The 22,461-nt window shown below is 42.3% G+C and overlaps 1 protein-coding gene across 1 annotated transcript in view; it reads left to right on the top strand.

Annotated features, from left to right (window-relative positions):
• LOC126271931 (Down syndrome cell adhesion molecule-like protein Dscam2) overlaps nucleotides 1-22,461 on the top strand; it is a 1,166,847-nt gene that overhangs the window by 701,302 nt on the left and 443,084 nt on the right. The window contains exon 4 of the mRNA XM_049974347.1: nucleotides 11,481-11,623. Coding sequence (XP_049830304.1) covers nucleotides 11,481-11,623 — 143 coding nt within the window. The remainder of the gene's footprint in view (nucleotides 1-11,480; nucleotides 11,624-22,461) is intronic.

Here is a 22,461-nt window from a genome sequence, read left to right as displayed (position 1 = left end):
TGAACCATTTTTGAACCTTTGAAAAGAGACTTAATGATTTCCTCCCCAACATATGAGCGTTTTGACCTTATGCAGTGACTATGATGACACCATAGTCGACTGAACCTTTCACTCAAGTCGAATGTAGATCACCATTTCGGTAGAGGAATCAGCGATCGTCTGCGGCCGTACTCTTCATGACGGAATTTTGAGATTGCAGCTGCTTTTTATTTAAACCTGCTCGAATTGCAAGACACAGAAGTGAGCCGGTCCCGGATCGAAACCGCGCAGCGGATTAACGACCTTGGGTTGACATACCGGTCAACATGAGTGTGATTCACAGGATGTTTCCCACGCTCCTTTAAGCAAAAGCTGAGGTGGTCCCGAAATTCCATCTGAGAGAATACGATACACACAGTCAAAATCCACAGCAAATGATGCACACGACTTCTCCCCTTTACGCTATCTTGACGAGTGCGGCGTCAGGACGAGCACCCGGCGATAAAGTTATATAACAAACTAATTTGCCAAAACCTGCAAAAGTTGACCGCGTACTAGACGGGACAAACTAAAGGGAAAAAAGTAAGGGGGGGGGGGGGGGATTTATTTCGTATTCAACAATGAAGTTAATTGCAGTCGATGGTCGCGTAAATTCTATTTCGTCAAACTGGTTTCGACTGATACATTTTCAGTAGTCCAATACTTCTTCGACGCTGGCTGAGTCATAACATATATTTAATGATATAAACTATAGCATGGGCGTAAGGTAGGGGCAAACGTTATGTTGACGTCGAAGTCGTTAAAGCAGATACACGAGTTCAAATTGAATAAAGACGGAAACAAATTCTGTATTAGTTTTCTTTTCTTCTCACTGTATTAATTATTTGAAATTCCCGTCAGCTCCAATACAACGTAAAAATCATAAGCACAGCCAAACGTCAATAATGAAAAATGGCGCAACTTATTTGAAGAGTAAATTATTTCTAGGGTCTTTCTATTATATATGCTGCAAGTGCCCCAAACAATACTACCTTTTTCCACTAATCGCTAATGTTCGAAGGTATATACTACTAAACGGCTAAACCAGTCCATGGCAACCTGCCCCAGTTGCAGGCTGACTCTTTAACAACTTCCAGGGGCTACTAAAACTTGATCTTCTTTGTTTCAAATAACTGAATAAAATTAAAATGTCGTCCCTAATCCACTCACAAAGAGGCATAATCTTATGTTAAAGGTGTAATACGTAAGAAAAGTTACAAAAACATGGTTCAAATGGCTCTGAGCACTATGGGACTTAACATTTTAGGTCATCAGTCCCCTAGAACTTAGAATTACTTAAACCTAACTAACCTAAGGACATCACACACATCCATGAGCGAGGCAGGATTCGAACCTGCGACCGTACCAGCCCCGTGGTTCCGGACTGCAGCGCTAGAACCGCACGGCCACCGCGGCCGGCATGTAAGAAAAGTACTATAGTTACAAACTGCATATATATTGCGCAAGGGGAACATACCCTCCGTAAAGATCAGACTATATTTGAGAGTGAGAGCATTTAGCAACGCCAAATGAATTTACGCATAGCTCTTATGAAATTTTTTCTCGCTGACACCCCCACAAAATGGTGAAAGGAACAATTTTTTTTTAGTTTACTACAGTTTCGTTGTTCACGCAGTAAAATTTCAGCATCATACAAGGCTTTCTAATTTATTCCCCCTTTATTACTGACTCTGTTCACAACAGATTTTTCAGATCTCCATATGTAGCACTGAATGCACCTGTAAAATTATAATATCGTTGTACGACACATAATTCAGGAGCTAAGACATAATTAACATTAAGATGTATGAAAAAATAGCTTTTGCTTAAAACACAGCGCTAATAACCCAGACTACACACAACCCAGTGTCTGATATCGAGAGCATTTAGCGATCTCCAACAAACTTTAAACATAATTTCAAATTTTTCAAAATGAGTTTTCTCGGTAACATGATTAACAACGAATACTTGATACATTAATTCATTCGTAAAGTAATCAGAAGTTCTAAACTCTTTTATACGTGGAAGCCAGATTCTTTAAAGAATCGGGGTTTCTTGGTATGCTACTAAATCAGTAACAGAAGTTAAGACTGTCCATTGCTCTGCAGCACAGGTTTTTTTATGCCCTGTTATCTTCCGGTACATTTTCCAAGATCCACTCATTAACAGTTAAATTACGGCAGCTACCTGAGACACCCGCCGAGCAGCGCGTAGCGGGCCCTGCTGCCAGTGATGACAGCTGCAGTGTGTCGTGTCTTTGATTCCACGAGACACTGGAGCCGTTCGCGAGATATCCTGATCCGTGACCTCTCAACCCTCGCTTAACACACTGAGATTGGTAGGAGCGCGACCAACGCCCATACCTCCCTCGGTGGCGGAGCTAGACGTGCCTAATATCTTTGACCTCAGATGACCTGAAGAGCCACACATGACACATAGTATTTTTCAAACACATTCTGAGTCAAAGCGGAACCGATGGGATTACCTTGCTGAAGATGCAAGACACCTGTAGGATGCTTATAGCCGAATGAATGGACGATCAGTATTTGTACAATGGATTCTTATGTAGATCACCAGCCCGCTAGGGTAGCCGAAAGCGCTAACGCGCTGCTTTCTGGACTCGGGTAGGCGCGCCGGCCCCGGATCGAATCCGCCCGGCGGATTAACGACGTAGGGCCGGTGTGCCGGCCAGCCTGGATGTGGTTTTTAGGCGGTTTTCCACAACCCCCTAGGTGGATACCGGGCTGGTCCCCACGTTCCGCCTCCGTTACCCGACTCGCAGACATTTGCAACACATTCGAACTATTCCATGGCTTACATTTGACACAGACACACAGACAGCTGGCATACACTAATTCCTTCCCGGAAGGGGGAGGGGGGGGGGGTGGCAGGAAGGGCATCCGGCCATCCCTTAAACTTACCATGCCATATCCGATTAACCATGGCCGACCCTGCGTAACAGCGGGACAAGGCTCAGACAAAGAAGAAGGAGAAGAAGATTCTTATGTAGATCACCGATGAGCGACGATGGTAGTCACTGTCAGGAGCCCCACTTCATCCCATGTAAACATTAACCACATGAGAAAACGATAAGGGGACTCGTTGATCACTGGAATGCCCTGAATGGTGTAGTTTAAAATGGACTAGTGACCTACTGCTAGAGTGTACCAAAGTGTTTCTTGAGTTACCTGTCCACCCAACCTTACTCTATCACTAGTTTTCAACAACTGTGTTTCTAGTCTCATGCCAATCTCTATGTTCTATGACGTACGTTTACTACAGGTTCGCCAGCAGAGCAGTAGCTTCTATACACCATAGTGTACTGCTGTCCTGCATCGAATTGTCAAGTAATTAGCAGCACTGTGGCCCCTGTGTCCGGTATTAAAATCAATTAAGGTCACCGGCGACGCCTTTGATAAACACTATGTTATTTACTGCTTATGACTATGGCTGAGACGTTTTCCTCCGATTCAAGATGCTCTCGGTTAACCACTGACCCGGCGACAAGTGAAAAGGACAGCGCCTTTATAATCTATAAACGGAGTTTATCGTGCAGCTGGTATTAATTATTTGTTAATTAGAGCCAACCAGCGCTCCACTAATTAACTTATGATACTGTCAATTTTGTATAATTAATCTGAAAAAGTTTTACCTGTAAAATACCCCAGCGCTATTCATGACATTACACAAATAGTGTGTTCTGCAACGAAAATTACATCATTCATTTTTCGTTCATACAGAGGTATGTAGCAGGTTTCAAAGTCGGCATTATTAAGGCCATAAATACAGTTTACTTTAGAAACCTCTTCTAAATATGTAACAAAAGTGTGACTTTACTTCAGAATTATTTTCCGACGTAAACAAACACCTGAGTCGGTCACCTGCTTCGTTGCTGCCGCTGCTTCGCTGCATCGGTCCATCAGCGAAGCTAGAAGAGTGTGGCTTATGCAAAGAAATGCGAAACAGGGAGCTACAAGTTATATAACAAAAGTAACAAAACCTAACACTTAAATTAAACTTAAATATAAACTTTTGAAAACGTAATAACTAAAAAAATGTTATTTTTCGCAGGGAAGCTGGAGCACTTAAAATGTAGTCGATAAAAATGTAATACCAATGAAGATGTAGTTATATTACTCCACTGAACAAGTGCGAAAACCCTAAATGGGTCTCAGCGTAAAAAAATGTATAAAAAGTGGCTCGTTGTTGTATTTCTTCAATAATTCTGTACCTGATAGTAATAAAAATTCGTTGATATCGCCTGACTTGAATATTATTCACTCGATTGTCACACCGATGTCCGGTACATGGTCTCATGACATCCCTGTCACACTTCACGCTGAACAACTTCATTGCCCGTAGCCGTAGCGACAGATGCAAGGAAGCTTTTCCCAAAACAACAGCTTTCTCCAATAGGTCATGATAGTATTCTCCATCTCCCAGCCGGATCATGTAACGAAACTTCCGTATATTTCTCAGACGTACCATTGATGCTTCTTCAATTTACGCAGAAAAAATTGGAAATTCTTGTGCTAGATTTTAAGTTGGTATCTCAAGGCGTATCCGGCAGCGCAGTTAAGACTGCAGTCACAACGCCGGCTACCAACGGTCGCCAGACGCCGTCGCCAGAGTCCCAGATAACATCGGCCGACAGCTCGGTCACAGTGTGCCCGATCTCCTCCGGCAGTTTTTGGCGGGGCCAGGGTGGTTAAGTCCCCCGTAAACGATTAAATAATTTGTCCTGTTTTACTATGTTTGCCAAATATTTAACCATTTATGATGCTGTTTGGAGTGCTTGCCAAACACAGACACTGTTCTACTTATCTTTCGCCGCACATATTCAGGAAAAAAACAATTCTATTACAATTTATGTCCACAACCATGGGAATTACGATCGGCTGGAAAAACAAAATACCACTGGCATCTATCAGCGATATATTGCGCAGGAAGAGGTTAATAAGGAAATCAGTACTCTACGCAAAACGCACAAGCGAGAAGTTCTCCTGTTCTTCCGCAGACAATGTAGGCTATTTTATGTTTCCACGCCGTGGTATATTAATAACCTATCATTAGAGGACGAAGTAGAAGACAATAAATTTTCGCATATTGATACTTCTGTCTTTTTCGTTGCGAAGGCGAAGCAATTCGAACCAAAGTTATTAAATTTCACTGTCCCAACGCAGAAAGTTAATGTAATCATCTTGTTCCGACTTCATCATATTCTTTAACGGTTTTTCATATATGTATTTCTCTCTCATTTTAAACAATTCCCTGGACTAGCGTCTAGCTTTCATCATCATCTCCTCCTTTTAAATACACTGCCAGAGTCACTGTTAGAAATGCTTTATCTGCAGTTGTAGCTATTTCCATTACTGTCAAAATACAGCATACACAACAGTGTATGTTTCAGAAGTTAAGTTAAAATGGCAGGCTTTGTTGGTACATATGTGGGCTTCTTTGACAAATCCGTGGCTAGGTAAGAGTGTCTTCGATAAATAAGTTGCTCGTCTATGAGGGCCATTAGGTTAGATTAGAATCTATTTAACGTACGAAGTAGGTTAGATTTTAGCCTCCTAGGGTTGGACGGGTACCCAGTGTTGTCCGTGCTTGGAGACGAGTGCTGCAATGCGACTTTTTCTATTACAAAGATGCTGAATGCATGTGAATTAGCCATAACTATCTCGAAAACAACATAGCAGAATATTGTTATTTGAATTGATAAATAAGTTTCATTGATTTGTGAGAAGAAGGAGGAAACGTTCTTTTACGTACTCGAGATGATTTGTTGTGACTTTGAAGAACAAGATCATGAATTCTCTGTCTTGCTGAATTTTTTTGTTGTTGAGCGGAAATATGTCAAACAACCTTCAATGCCTCTCATTCAGATTACGTTTGAAGGACAAACATAAAGCTTTGAATAAGACACTCTGAATACCTAAAGCACTGGAAAGTGGAAACGTGTACAAAACATTTGAAACCCACTTCATGTAACAGAATCACCACCCTGATGGCATAAAACGCCGGTAAGCTGTAACAATAATTTCTAGGCAGCTAATGCCCACATACAGCAGCACAAAGAAGATCCACTACAGTAACTTTAAGCATAAAATACGAAACCCTTCTTATTTGAACAAGTTATTTTTTGAGGTTATAATTTACACCTAAAATTTCTGATAAAGAATTTTCCTATTTGTGGTTTGCAATAAATGTGGATTTCAGCCCACATATTCGGAGCTATATCCCGGTTATTGTCATTTTCATTCTGAGGATTCCACAAAACCACAGACTAATTTTGATTCCAGTGATTTTTGTCCGAAGTCTGTACGTTCGGGAGATGAGATCGATTACAACCAGTCCACACGCTCAGTGGCTTACTGATTTGAAATGATCGGCCGTCTTTGGCTGACGTCAGTCGTCACAGAGTCCACCGATATCGGTGCCACTGGGCACTGGGACCGCAGTCTCTAACTTTCACTTTGTATCCACACCAACGTTGTGCTGTTCTGCTTGCAAGCTGATGGCTCGCCATCTTAGACTGCCTGCACGGCATACCCTTTCGACTACCTTCAGACATGAAGAAGAATAAGACAATGTGAAATTCTGCAACAATGACATGTTGCACCAATCGAACCATCAGCCCTCCCGGAAACTACCAAATAAGAAACACTTGGGAAGAAACAGAATCAAATGTCAACAGGATACGATACACACCTTGCTGTGATGCACTGATGAAGACTTCATGAATCTTCCCACGTCATTTCGGAGCCTCCGAGAAAAAATTATTCAGTCGTCAATATTCCGAATCGTGTGGTGCAACCTCTTCCTAACTCTTGTTAATATCCCCACCAATGCTCAACATACATTCCCAAAATTTTCTGTATCGTGTTTACAATATTGGATAGTATGTTTTCGTTTCTTATTCAAATGGAACAGTTTAACAAACTTAACGTATTTTTATCTGTTTTGGAACCACCAGATGTCGATATTGGATTGATTTTTAATTTTTATTTTTGATTTTAATATATAAAATGTAACAGGATGCCTTTAAATTTAGTGAAAAAGAAACCGGGTGTGGGAATTTTATTATCTCATTATTTTATAATACTTAATGTATTTTACATCTAGCATTTCAAATTATATGCAAGATTTAATTTTTATTCTTAGTCCTCAAGACGATTGCTTGAGATAGTACAAAAAGGTGATCTATAAAGATAACTGTAATTGAATAGCAAAATAAAAAACCATAAAACGTTTTAACTAAATTTAATCCTTTCCAGTATAAAGTTATCTACTATTTGATACTCTGCCACATTGACTCCGTTTACACATCTGTCTCTTTTTTTACGAACATTCTACATAAACTAAATTCTCCACCAGTTCTTTCTCTGTCCAGACAATTTTGGGCACCTTTCTGAAGCACGACACTCCAAATTATCATTGTTCGTTCTTCTCCAATTTCCACATGGTCACGTGCTGTGTATTACGTGACAAGTAAACTGTAGAGAATATTGTGAGCAATGATAGAAATGAAGTTCCTAAACGAGTCAGTGATCATTGTGGATTTTTGCTAATAAGTTATTACAACGTTTAGGTAACGGATGTCAGCTTCTTGTCGGGTCTTCAGCCGGATCAAACTTTCATCTGCACACAACATTTCCGCGGTCCACCTGGCCGCCATCGTCAGGGGAGAAAAGCTAAGCTGCTCTCGCCAGTTATAGGCGAGAGCGGCTTAGCTTTTCCCACGTGATGATAGCGGCCAGGTGGACCACTGAAATATTGTGTGCAAATGGCAGTTTGATCCGGTTGAAGACCCGACAAGAATTTGATCTGTTAATACGCCGAGAAAGTCTATATCGTCACAAAAGTAGTTCAGTGGAAATACCGAATGACACTTCTTTATACGGTACACTCATTATATACTTTACGTACTATTAGATGTTAAGCAGTAATATGCTTTTCCGAAGAAGTTTCCTATGTTTGTTGTTTGTACAACAGTAATTCATTAAACTGTTTTTCTGTAGTAAGCATTATATCATTATTTCGTCCCCCTCCTTAGCTGAGTGGTAAAAAAAAAAAGAAAAGTGGTCAACGTGGCTTACTGCCATACGGAGGACCCGGGTTCGGTTCCCGATACTGCCAGGGACTTTTTCCCTGATGGGAGAAATGGTACGGGGTGCACTCAGGCTCTTGAGATCAGCTGAGGTGCTACTCGAACGATTACTACCGGTTACAAGGTCAAGAAACCAGAGAACGACCAGGAGAGTGGTGTGCTGACAACATGCCCCTCCATACCGCATCAAGCTCCGCCGTTGGCAGAGGATGACGCGGCGGTCGGTTGGGTCAGGCTGGTCCGTCTAGTGTCAGAACACGAAAAGCAAAATTTCATAAATAACGGTGTGGAAACAGTGCACTCAGTAGCAGCAGAAAGATATATATACCAGAGATACGTAACAGGACGGAAAACGTATGTACATTAACAAATGTAACCTCTACCCACGAAACAGTATTTCAGAAACGCACAAAGAATTTTCTTCATGATTACTTTTCAGGCCACATGCTGTCAAAAACGACAAAAAAGGGCACAGAAACCCATTTATAATAACGCATTTTTCCTAGCACTGTAGTTTTCAGATGAAAACCGAGACAAAACAAATAAATTGTTCATAATTTTTAGGTCTTCAATAGAGAAATGATTGTAAACTTTGTATGTTACTCTACAGAAATAAATTTGACACACAGAAGATGACACATGTGCGTCCAAACATATCTGGATGAATAAAAATAAATAAATAGTGTTTGAATAAGATCGATATTCAAAACAACGCGAATTATCTACAAGATTGATAGCAGTTACTGCTGTTTTGAAGCACTTTTCTACCCTAATGTTGTACAGGTCCTAACTTCTCATATATTTAAAGTATGCAATAGTTGTCTGCAGCTATACTATACAGTTCTACTCTCTGGACACAAAGTGAACGAGACAGCTCGCATTACAATCGCGGTTTTCATCAAAATAGATCAGCTCGGTAGATGTTGACAACATTTTCACAAAAATCGTGTTGTTGCACTATATTGGAAAATACTGTGTACGAAGACTCACAAGCCGGCCGCGGTGGTCTCGCGGTTCTAGGCGCGCAGTCCGGAACCGTGCGACTGCTAAGGTCGCAGTTTCGAATCCTGCATCGGGCATGGATGTGTGTGATGTCCTTAGGTTAGTTAGGTTTAAGTAGCTCTAAGTTCTAGGGGACTAATGACCACAGCAGTTGAGTCCCATAGTGCTCAGAGCCATTTTTGAACGAAGACTCACAACAAAGCTAACGAGACTAATACTGAAAATGCCTGTGCTCATAAAAATTTTGAATTCATAGCGATCGCTCTAAAAACCAACCCTCATCGTCAAACATTCCTTTCATTGACATGTTTTTGCATGTCGGCTCCGGAATAAGACTGTTCATCTGCAGAAAATTACACGTTCAATGCCCCTGAGTGCGTCAATGTTTGCGATAATGATCACAATACAAGGAGACAGTAGTAGGTCGACTATCCGACACACAGTAAAATGCCAGCACAAATAGCTATTAATTCAGCCTCTTTATATGGAGTTGTTAAACGCATGATTAGCTACAGCTGGCCAAGTTCCACACACAGCTCAGTTAACAGTCGATACAGCACAATCCGTTATGTCTAGCTAAGAATTTCTCGTCCTTCATCGGTCCTAATCCTTAGTAACTTTCTTGCAGGTACTCGCGCGTCATTATCTGATGTAACAATGAACATCTACATTGATTCAGTCTTCCGGCAATTTTTTTTAAACATACATTTATAGTGAGTTCTCGATGCTTATGGAACCTCACCTGCAGAAAGTAGAGGTAATTTGCAGAATAAAATGCCTTTAGCAATTTTTTGGCGCGGATTCAGTCAAAAATTAAGTTTAAAAGTTTTTTGTTTATAAAAACGACCCTCGGATCTGACTGTGACATACAGAGGCAGTTGCACTCTGGCTGTAGTAAAAGCAGACATGTAGGATACTTATTGGTTCATGTTGACAATCTCCGGTGGGTACATGAAAAGAAAGGTACACCATACGCACTCGATAACATTTCAAGGTAGTTCCCTCAGTCAAAAGTGGCTGAAGCACGTTGTTTCTATATAAATGTCCCTCTTTCCTTTGGTTCACGACTGAAGCTTTATGTAGAGCATTTTTCGACCAAAATGCTTCGTTTAGACAAAGCAGCTACATGACTTTTTGTAAACGAACTGGTGTGACCAAACGAAACTACTTTCGCCCGTCGATAACTGTGAGTTCATTGATTGCTCTGGGAGAAGAGTCATCGAATTAGAAAACATGAAATATTAGTTCACTTCACAGCATAAAAGAATAAAACGTGTATTCAACTTTGACACAGTTCTTCGCCATAGATGTACTGGATAACTTACAACTACCAGTGACTTTCAAGCACCACATGATGCACTAATTAACAGACTGTTCTCTTGAAGTACAATGTTCGACATTTACGAAAGTTCAAGTCCAGCTCGCTGGTCCAACACTATAACCTTGACTCCTCCTCATGGACTGGGCAGAGTTCTAACTTGCTCAACATTATATTGACCTCAGCGTGAGGGCGCTGCTGACCTGAGAGGGAGGCTTCGACTCCCGGAGTGCTTCACTTGATTGTTGAGGATTGCAGCGAGCCCTCATTAATGTCTGTGGTGTGGCCCCGCGACCTCTGGACGATACTACATCAACATTTTAGTAATTAAATAGTTAGTTTTATGACCTTCTGACTTGACATTTGGCTGTACAAAAATGTAACGATGGATCTTTAAATATTGGTGTGGATGAATAATGCTACATTAACTTTCCATTTCAGCTTTACGCGTACGTCGTCTGATTTTTTCTAAACATCGCTCTATCTTATTAAAGTGGGAACTAGAATGAAAGCAAACAGCCTTTGGTAATCTCGTAACATCAACGTATGGCACTTTTTTATTAATGTGTAATACGGACTGTATCAACAGACATTAAATAAAATAAGTTGAGGAGCTTCATATTTTAACAACTTCTCTGTCATATCTGAGCATGGTAATGCCACTTCACATTCGATAAAAACAGCAGAAAAGAAATATGATAAATAATACTTGTATCAGTAAACTCAGTGAGGTGACTGGGACATTAAGCCTGATGTATATTAGTAACAGTTGCAGAAATTGTTCTCGTTGTTGGTATAATAATAATAACAATAACAATGATAATAACTTACGCAACTTGACATTTAAGCGCGAACAGCTGCGGTTGATGCGGAGCGTTAGTAACGGCAGCCTGCAACTGAGACGGAGCGCGGCAGCATGTAGGGGCGTATGTAAATTGGGTCGTTAATAATATGGGTCGTCGGTCAGACAAGGCGTGTAAACAGGCGGCGCATCTGCATGTTATTACGGGCGGCCGGCGCGCGCTGTTGCAGGGAGCTGCTGAGCAACGGCAGCCTGTTCCTGCCGCCGTTCCCCGCGCAGGAGTACAGCCCCGACGTGCACGCCGCCTCCTACCGCTGCAGGGCCACCAACCCCGTGGGCAGCATCGTCAGCCGAGACGTCCGCCTCAGAGCCGGTAAGTGACTGCCTCCTGCTTCAGGCTAAGGCGCTCAAGCAGACCAGCTAGTACACAGAAACCTCTGCGAACAAGTGTTGATCAAATAGTAGGAGGGGCGTTCGGTAAGCAATCCAACACTTTTTCTTTCTGAAAGCAGGTTGGTTTTATTCAGGATACTAATACACCATATTATTTCCCAGTTCTTTGGCTACGAGGGTGGTTTGAATAGTTCTTGTAACGGAATAGGGAAAAAGTTCTTACATCACTTCAGTGTAATCTTCTTGTAGAGTAATGCACTTCGTCCAACGATGTTCCAGTGCCTCGATGCCATCTAGAAAATGAGTTTCCTCCAGGCCTGCAAAATAGTTGTCAACTCCGGCTATCAATTGTTCGTTTGCAGTGCATCTTCGTCCACCAAGAAAAATTTTCAGTTTAGGGAAGAGATGGAAGTCTGACAGAGCTATATCAAGTGAATAAGGCGGGTGTGGCAACAATTCATACCTTAGTTCATCTAATTGTGCCAGGGCGACGGCACATGATTTTGATCCAGCGTCAAGATAACGTTTCCATTTCTAATTCTTCAGTTAAATTGATGTCATATGGCCGGCGTCAGTAATTTCACGCACTTTCAATCGGCGATGTCCCATGACCATTTTATACACTTTTCCAATGATTTCTGGAATAGTGACACATCTTGGGCGACCATTGCGGGGATGATCATCTAAGCTTTCCCGACCAAATATAAATTCATTTGTCCACTTTTTAACAGTTGAATGTGAAGAAGCAGAGTCCTCCAGAATATTCTGGCAATCGGCATGAATGTCCTTTGCTTTCATGCCTTTCTTTACGAAGCACTTAATCACTGCTCGAATCTCGATTTATTCCATCACTACGCGGCAATAACAACAGAGCCACGTCACCGCCACAGCTCCCTCCCAAGAGCACTGATGTGGCACGTGTTTACAGGGAACAGTCCAATGAGTATCACGGGAGCAACTCGTTGCTGTAGCACTGACCTCTCGTGGTGATTCCGAGAACTTTTCAAACCACTGACTTAGAACAGACTATTTTTCAACAAAATCTCTGTTCAATGCGACATCCTTACGCCACCTTACTGGGAGAAACTGTATCCCCTGTTGTTTTTTTTTTTTTTTCATTGTACCTGTCTGCTTACTGTGTGTTGTGCCTGTCTACGTACTGTGTGTCTTCATTAGCATCGTCAACCCCGTGTTTCTCTATTTTAACGAGGACCATTCGCCCGAAAGCTAGCCATTCCCGACTCAGAGCACTAGCAACGATCACCTTTTTTTATTTACTATTTATTTATTTAACTCCTTATTATTCTAGATTAACATAAAATAAAAATAGTTAAAAATAGTTGATGCTGTTAATAACTTGACGGTGTTTTGATGAAAATTATGATTTATTTGAAGGGGGCGCATGGTCATTTGGACTGGAATGTGGGAAGCATTGAGCAGGATGTTTTATGCAAAAGGATCTGAAATGTGAACATCGATAGAAGCTGATAGATGGTATGTTCGGGTTACATGACGTTTGGGATACATTTTGGGATAGGAAAGGAAAAGTTGGAATCTTCATGTGGGATGAGCTGGGAAGGGTTGAAAGGAACGATACATTTCAGGTATAAGTTCATGGTCTGAGTCAGCAAGGCATTTGAATAACGCTGCAAAACGACATGGAATGCTTCGAGAGAACTGCTAAACGGGAAAATTTGATTTGGTTGTGGGTACAGGTGGCTGTTATAGAGAAGGGGAATACATACTGAGCAGCTAGGGAGATTTGATACAGGGTGTAGAGACATTCGAAAAGAAGGTTGTTTTCGAAAAGACTGATAACAAGATTGTCTTCAATTACTGGAGGGGGACGAAGGAAATGGGAAGGAGAGGATGGATTATGGTGTCTGTGGATGGATTATGGTATCTGTGGATGGGGCTTCGTCCTTGTACTTTTGGGAGTACGTGGGATGGGGTCCACTGTAGGTTTCACAGGATTTTTGCATTTGTTGTGTGGTGACCATCTTACTGGAGACATTGGCCATCGAAGCTACAAAAGGCTTCTGTGCTCACAAGGGAACTGCCCACTGTGACATGCTAAAACCAGTCCAGAATGCTTCCAAACAGAAAGAATACACCGAAAGAAACACTATGCCAAAATTTTAGCTGACAACACACATTGCACGTATTTTTTTTATGTTGAAAGTTGCCAAATTCCAATCTCTCCAGGCATGTGGAGAAATGTAAGCTCCTGGCGTAGTTGTAGCGGGCAGCACATGCACAAAGCGGTGGATATATTTCCTAGGTTGATGGCACATCCGTAAACAGATAACACAGCGCAACGTGATCGTAATTTGGAACATGAATTTCAGTTTCCGTTGATAGCTTCTCTGACGCAGTTGTTCACAGTTACTATCCACTCGAATTTACAACGCACTTAACATCCACAATAATTAGCAGTTGCCTTCGCTTTACCATCAAATGTTAACAATGGAGGAAAATTGAACCAATTTTCTTTGTGATTCATTCGTATATGCTTTCTTATAGCACGTGACTTTGAACAGGTTCCAGAGTTTCACAGTAATGTGGAATCCAATTAATGTTTTCAACTTGCAAACATGAAATACGAAGAACGTGATATGCGATCTAAATCTCCTATTTTTCCTAAAGATGTATATATGTGTTATTTATTAGTTAATTTCTTGGACATTCATTCGAATGATGTCGACATTTCGTTGTAAACTGTGGAACCATTAGTGGAAACAGGAAAAAACTCGTTGGATTACGTGAATTGTGATTCGAACGATGATTAGTCTGCTAATTAAAGTCGAGAACAGAAATACAGTAGGCTCCAAGTCCAATCAAAACATGTACAGCAGTAACTTCCAGTGAGAAAGGATAGGCTATAAATTTCTAGTTAAAGGAAGCAGGCAGAAAACGCATATATACAAGCAGTATGCAAAGGCGGTTTCGTTTCGTAAAATCTGAACTTGAATTTTATAAACGGATAAAAGATTTGCAACAAATATGAAACTTGAGCCAAATGAAACTCTCAAAAGTTTGGAAGGAAAGCTACCCGAAAGATACAGAACTTCTCTCGAGAAAACAGTGAGTGAGATTAGGAGACTGGACGCTCTAAACTGCAAGTGAGGTGAACATTACTCATTTCCAGGATTTTTGGACTTGGTTAAACAATTTCAGGAAGCTATGCAGAAAATGAACTCAGTGGAGTACGAAGTTTGCTTCAAGCAATAAATGTAGAGGTGATGTAATTAATAGGTAATACTACAGAGAAATTCGTAGCTAACGTGAAGACAAAGCTTCCTGTTGTACCCCCTAAAATAATGTGTATACAGCCGACCAGGCAGTTTCAGGGAACAACTGATTGCTAACCGCACTTGACCATTTCGAACAAAAAAAAGACAGAGTCCCTTTGTACTTAATGAATGATATTACACTTTCGCATACAACAATTCCAGTGGTAAGTGTCTGTGAATTACTGTTTCCGAAGCTTTATATATTCCTTCAGGAGCCTCAGGGCAAAACAGGACCAAAAATTTATAAAATGACTTTTTAGTTGCAAAAGTATTGTAAGTGCTGGAAAAATGGGAGTGAATTAGTTTCAGCATTGTATCTTCTTTTAGTTGCAGAAAATAATTCATAGCTTTTGTTGCACTCTTGGTCTGGACATAAGAATACCTGTGTCTTGAGAAGGATAGCGAAAACACTATTAATATAGTGTGGATTCTACCCGTAACTGATGCAGTGAGGTGAGGTGAGTCGCGGGATACCTTCTGATACCGGGTCGGACCTCCTTTTTCCCCCACGTAGTGCTGCAACTCGACGTGGAATGGACTCCACAGGGCGTTGGAAGTCCCCTGTAGAAATGCTGAGCCATGCTGCCTCTATAGCCGTCCATAATCGAAGAACTTTTGCCGGTGCAGGATTTTATGCACGAACTGACGTCTCGATTACGTCCCATGTCGGGCGACCTTAGCGGCCTAGTCATACGCTCGAATTGTCCAGAATGTTCTTCAGACCAAACGCAAACAACTGCGGCCTGATGATATGTCTCATTGTTATCCATAAAAATTTCATTGTTGGTCGGAAATGTGAAGTCCATGCATGGCTGCAGATGGTATCCAAGTAGCCTTACGTAACCATTTCCAGTACATTATCGGTTCAATTGGAGTCTCGGTCCGGCACACAGTTTTAATCTGCCACGAAGTTTCAACCTGCCAACAAGTTTTGGAGTTTAAGAAAAGACGGAAGCACTCACTGGTGCTCATCAAACCATCAGGACTAGTCTGGGCCCTTGTGATAGCCCCAAATGTAATCTGGGATTTTCGTTCTACTAGAAGCCTGCACACACAGATACGTCCACTTGATGATATACCCTGATCCGGCACTCATATAAAAAAGGACGTGGTTCCTCTCACGTGTCCATGTGTGTCATGTCGTGCCCCACTGACGGCATGACTCTCGGCTGCTGCGTGAAAGGAAACTGGAACAACAGCTGACTGTGTAGATACGTTCCTTGCTGTAGACAAGCCCTTTTCTAGAAGTGTCCAAGTGAACAATATTGCTGTCCTCTCGGGCGCTAGTCACGTGGAACCATTGAAATCTTGCAAATCATGAATGCCATATTCAGATGACAGGGTACCGACCAATACATCCAGTGACATAGCTGAACGACAAACCGCAGTCTTGATAGGCAATGACACTGCAGCTGTCAAATTCTAGTATTTGCTGGTAGACATTTCTCCTCCTTACACAAGACATAACACGAGCTTCTTACAAACAAGCAATATTCAAAAGGCGATTTACGACTTATTCACTCTTAGTACACTTTCTTTATATGCCGAATGTAGTTGGCGTCACGTCTGCCTGCTTCAAGCGGTTGTGCATAAATGATAATCATTTAAATCTCCAAGTACGTAATACGTTTCATGCCAATCTGACGTCCTTTGTGTTTTAACCGTAACGGCTAGCAGATAATTTTCCCATAATTTTTTCTTCTCTCTGGCTCTCGTCCCATCACTGGATTTGTTTACCTTCTTGCCTATATTATTCTTGCGCCCATTAAGGAAACTCAAGATCCGCGTTGTCGTCGGTGCTGTGGTGCGGCAGCTCGGGTTTTCTGAGACGACGCGGCCAGCAACCGGACACCTACTGTAGGCCTGCGGCAGCGGCAGCAGCGGCCAGTCTCGGCAGCGCAGCCCAGCCTGCCAGCCTGCCAGCCGTCCAGATCGGCCGTCGTTAGCGGCGTAACGCGATCGCGTTAATGGCTCGGAGGCAGGGAGCGCGGGTGGCCGTCCCGTCTCCTGCAGCCCTGCCTCCGCGTCTTCAGCCCGAAACCTGAAACCCTGCAGGCGCTGCTGTCAGTGCGTCTCCTCAAAAGCGGCAAACAACTCCGGCGTCTCCAAAGATCTCATTATCCTCAGTCCTCCGCTATGAGCGGCGACACAGGGAGACAACAGTCTCACCAGTCACAGATACACCCAAAATGTATGTCGTCTAGCGTAGGTAAATCTCTTTCGTCAGAATGGTTCTAATTGGTTTGTGACGCTCAGGATGCATTGTGGAATTCAGCTTTCACAAGCATACTTGATAGCTTTTAATATTTCTGAGCAATAAAATCCAGATGTTAAAATGAGTAATAGTGATGAACACATAGCAGAATGAAAGCTCGTTAATCCACTTTAGTTTTTATCGAAATCTTTGTAGACTCACACTACCGACTTCGCAACATTTTCAGTCGCATCTCCTGGTACATCCATTGCTTTTACTTGCAGTTATTTCAGTTTACTATTGACAGGGTGTAGTGCTATACGCTGACCCGAAATAACCTCAAACCTCAACAGTTATCAAAACTGAAACATGCGTGCCTGCCTTTGGCTGTATCGTACCTGGAATCCCCTAAAACCAATCGTTGAATATCAGATGTGTTTTAAGAGATACCTGTCGGTGCGACACACACCAAAGATGGTCACACGTATGTTTTAATTTTCATAATTGCTGAGAATATTAACGCCTGCTGTTACAACTGGACAATCTCAAACTGCAATAACTACCTGTAACAGCAATAGACGCTCCAGAAGATGCAACTGAAAATGTTGTCACGCGGGTAGTGTAATACACTGTACAGTCAGAACAGCCGGCCGCGGTGGTCTAGCGGTTCAGGCGCTCAGTCCGGAACCGCGTGACTGCTGCGGTCGCATGTTCGAATCCAGCCTCGGGCATGGATGTGTGTGATGTCCTTAGGTTAGTTAGGTTTAATTAGTTCTAAGTTCTAGGGGACTGATGACCTCAGATGTTAAGTCCCATAGTGCTCAGAGCCATTTGAACAGTCAGAACATTACGAACATCGATCTACCGTCGATTTAAACCCGTCGAGGCGGTAGCAGCGTCACCTGACGAGGAATGACTGATAGTCAGACACATGAACTGTGCATTAGTAGCAGTGAGTGTGCTGTCCGTGTAAAGAGTGGGATGCGCACGATTTGTCTGACTTTGAGCGATCGCAGACTATGATGGCCTAGAGGCTCAGCACCAACATATCGGAAATTATACGACTTGTCGGGTGTTCGAGGAGTGTTGTCGTGAGTGTCTTCAACACGTGGTGAAACCAAGGTGAAACGACGTTCAGACGTCGTAGGCTGGCGATCTGTGGCGGAACTAACGTCAGACTTTAATGACGGGCAGAATACAAGTGTGTCTGAACACACATTGCAACGAACGCTCCTAGATGGCCTCCATAGCCGACGACCCATGCAGGTGCCAATGTTAACAGCGTGACATAGGTAACTGCGACTGAAATGGACACGTGACCATCGGCATTGCACGTTAGCGCAGTGACAGAGTGTTCGGTGGTTTGATGAATCCCAATACCTTACTCATCATCCAGATGGGAGGGCGTAAATACGTCGTCTTCCAGTGCAACAGCTCCTTGACGTCTCTACCGCGGGACGGAGATAAGCTGCCGGCGACTCCATCCAGTGGAGCTCATGGGAGGCACCTTGACGGCCAAGGTTGCAGACCACGTACACCTCCTCATGACGATCATGTTCCACGGAGGCACTGACATTATTCAACAAGATAATGCGCGATGTCACAAGGCCAGGAGTGGTTCGAGGAACACGTGGCGAGTTCCAATTGATGTGTTGCCCCCCTAACTGGCCAGATATGAACCTGATCGAACACATATGGGATGTGATTGAATGTGGCGTCTGAGCTCACCACCCATCCCTCCTCCGAATCTACGGGAATTAGGTGACTTGTGTGCGCAAATGTGGTGCCAACTCCCTACAGGTCCCATGCCACAAACGCATCTCCGCTGTTATCCATGCCAAAGGTGGACATACCGACTATTAGGTAGGTGACCAAAATGTTCTGGACGATCAGTGTAAATACGAGTATAGTGGATTAACGTGCTTTCGTGCAACTATATGTTCATCACTTTGACAGCTGGGTTTTACTTCTAGAAAGTTTTACAAATTATGTAGAAGTACCTTAGCTGTAGCTGCCCTTGGTTTACAAGTATTATTGATAACTCCCCTGTCCCGTCCCGCATTGAAACTAAAAAAAGTAAGCCTTTCTCAAGATAAAAATGGTGGCATTGAACTTTGATATCAAATGGAAGAAATTTCTCCTGAGAGCAGAGGATGAGACGCCTTTTTAAAATCGGTAAAACTAGTCCCTGGAGAAGTCATGTCAAAAATATTCTACCTGGTATACAATATATACGGGACTAGAAAAATACCCTCACATTTAAAAAATAATACAGTAACACCAATTTCAATGAAGCCAGGTGCTGACAGGTGTGAATATTATGGAACCATCAGTTCAGTAAATCATCGTTGTAAAATCCCAACGCGAATTATTTATGGCAGAAAGGAAACTCCGATAGAAACAGTGCTCAGGGAAGATCGTTTGGAGTTTGGAGAAATGTAGACATGCGAGGCATTATTGGCCCTATAATTCATCTTAGAAGACAGAGTGAAGAATGAGAAATGTATTTTTTTAGTGAATGCACATTAACAAAAAGCTTTTCACAGTACTGGCTGTAATAGATTTAGAAAACACATCGAGCAGAAAGCTATCTACAATTTGTACAGAAACTAGACTGCAGTTATATGTAAAAGTAATAATGACCTGAAATGGAATCCGTAGTTGTGAAGGGAGTGAGGCAGGAGAGGAACCTATGTTATTCAATGCATCTAGTTCTAGATCTGCAAACAACCGTGTGATCTATGGCAGATACCAGTAATTTCCTCTCCTCACAAATGGTTCTGTAGTCTGTGGCAAATGGTGGTTCTCTTACTTCTTTCTGTAGTTTTTCAAGAAAAGATAATCGTCTGCCCTCCAGCAATTCCCATTTCAATTCACAAAGCATCTTGCATACATACGTAGTAAACAACCGTGTGATCTATGGCAGATACCAGTAATTTCCTCTCCTCACAAATGGTTCTGTAGTCAGTGGCAAATGGTGGTTCTCTTACTTCTTTCTGTAGTTTTTCAAGAAAACATAATCGTCTGCCCTCCAGCAATTCCCATTTCAATTCACAAAGCATCTTGCATACATACGTAGTAAACAACCGTGTGATTTATGGCAGATACCAGTAGTTTCCTCTGCTCACAAATGGTTCTGCAGTCTGTGGCAAATGGTAGTTCTCTAACTTCTTTCTGCAGTTTTTCACTAAAAGAAAATCGTCTGCCTTCCATCGCAGGCCGGAGTGGCCGAGCGGTTCTAGGGGCTACAGTCTGAAACCGAGCGACCACTACGGTCGCAGGTTCGAATCCTGCCTCGGGCATGGATGTGTATGATGTCCTTAGGTTAGTTAGGTTTAAGGAGTTCTAAGTTCTAGGGGACTGATGACCTCAAATGTAAAGTCCCATAGTTCTCAGAGCCATTTTTTTGCCCTCCAGCGATTCCCATTTGAATTGACAAAGCATCTTCCTAACACCCCCATTTTAATAGAACCTGGCGCTAACAAGTCTACCAACACGCCTCTAAATTGTTTCGATGTCTATCTTTAATCCGTCCTGGTGGGGAAACCAAGCACTGCCATTTCAGTTTAATACCTAGGAATTACGAACAACATAAATTGACAGGAAAAATCACATAGATAATGTCGAGGGGAAGACAACCAAAGATAGCGTTTTATTGGTGGAACATACAGAAGATGTAGCAGGTGTACTAAAGAGACTGGTTACACTAGGCTCGTCTGTCCTTTGCTGAAGTACCCTTGACAGATAGGACTGACGGAGGACGCTAAAAAAGTTCGGAGAAGTGCAGCTCGTTCTGTATTAGCTCGAAGTAGGGGAGAGGGTGTCACAGATATGATACGCAAGTTGGTGTAGCAATCGTTAAACCAGGGGCATATTTCGTTGCGGCGAGATCTTTTCACGGAATTTCAATCTCCAACGTTCTCCTCAGAATGCAAAAATATTTCGTCGACATCTACATGCAGAGGGAAAAACGACAATTTTATTAAATAACAGAAATCCGAGCTCGCACGGAGAGATTTAAACGTTCATTTTTACCGCGCGCTGTTAGTGGAACGGTAGAGAAATTGAATGACAGTGGTTCGACGAACCCTATGACGTGCACTTAAGTATGGATTGCTGAGGAGGCATGTAGATGTAGATGTACATGTAGATGTAGCGCAGTACTTAACAGTGTTCTTTATAGATGAGCTACGTTTTCCTATAATCCTTCCAATAAACAACTCGATCATTCTCTTTCCCTACTGCCGACCTTAGGTGCTCGTTCCATTTCACACTACCTTGCAACCATTACGCCTAGATATTTAACAGACGTGACTGTAAAGCAGCACACTGCCAATGTTGTATTCGAACATTAAGGGATTCTTTTTTCCACTCATCTTCATTAATTTGCATCTTTCTACATTTAGAGCAAGCTTTCATTCATCACGTCAACTAGAAATTTTGTCTAAGTCATCTTGTGTCGCTCAACAGTCACTCAAAGATGACACATTCCCGTACACCATAGCGTTATCAGCAAACAGCCGCAGATTGCTGTTCACCTTGTCCGTCAGAACATTTATGTGTATAGAGATAAAGAGCGGTCGTATCACACTTCCCTCGGACTAGCTTGATGATATCCTTGTCTCTGATGAACACCCGCCGTCGAGGGCAACATACTGGATTCTATTACTTAAGACGTCTTTGAACCAGTCACGTATCTGGAAACCTGTTCCTATGCTCGAACCTCCATTAATAGTCTCCAGTGGGGCGACGTGTCAAACGCTTTTCGGAAATCTAGGAATGTGGAATCTGCCCGATGCTCTTCCTCCTTGGTTCGCAGGATATCATGTCAGAAAAGGGGAAGCTGAGAGTCACAAGAACGATGCTTTCAACATCCGTACTGCTTCACAGACAAAAGCTTTTCGTCTGAAAGACTGAGAAACTATAATTTGTAGACTTTTTTGCTATTTATACTGCGCAATAACTGGCTTGGCTATGGTCCAAGTGAGGATTCGCAGTAGCAAGAGAGGTTTTATCAAAAAGTATAATATGTTGCAACTAACAAAATGTGTCAGTAAGACTTTTCTAAAAGAATTTCTATTTAGTATAGGCTGATATGAAAGTGAAACGGGGGCGATAAACAATAGGAGAGAAAATAAGCTTCCGAAATGTGGTGCTACAGAATAATGCTGACGATTAGATGATGTTGTGGTCTGCAGTCCAGAGACCGGTTTGATGCAGCTCTCCATGATACTCTACCCGTTGCAAGCTTCTTCATATCCGAGCAACTACTGCAACCTACAGCCTTCCGATTCTGTTCAGTGTATCCATGCCTTGGTCTCCCTCTATTAT

Source organism: Schistocerca gregaria, chromosome 5 (assembly GCF_023897955.1).
Source record: "Schistocerca gregaria isolate iqSchGreg1 chromosome 5, iqSchGreg1.2, whole genome shotgun sequence".
NCBI lineage: Eukaryota > Metazoa > Arthropoda > Insecta > Orthoptera > Acrididae > Schistocerca > Schistocerca gregaria.
Note: the sequence above shows the minus strand (reverse complement) of the source record. Positions and strands in the feature narration are given on the sequence as shown.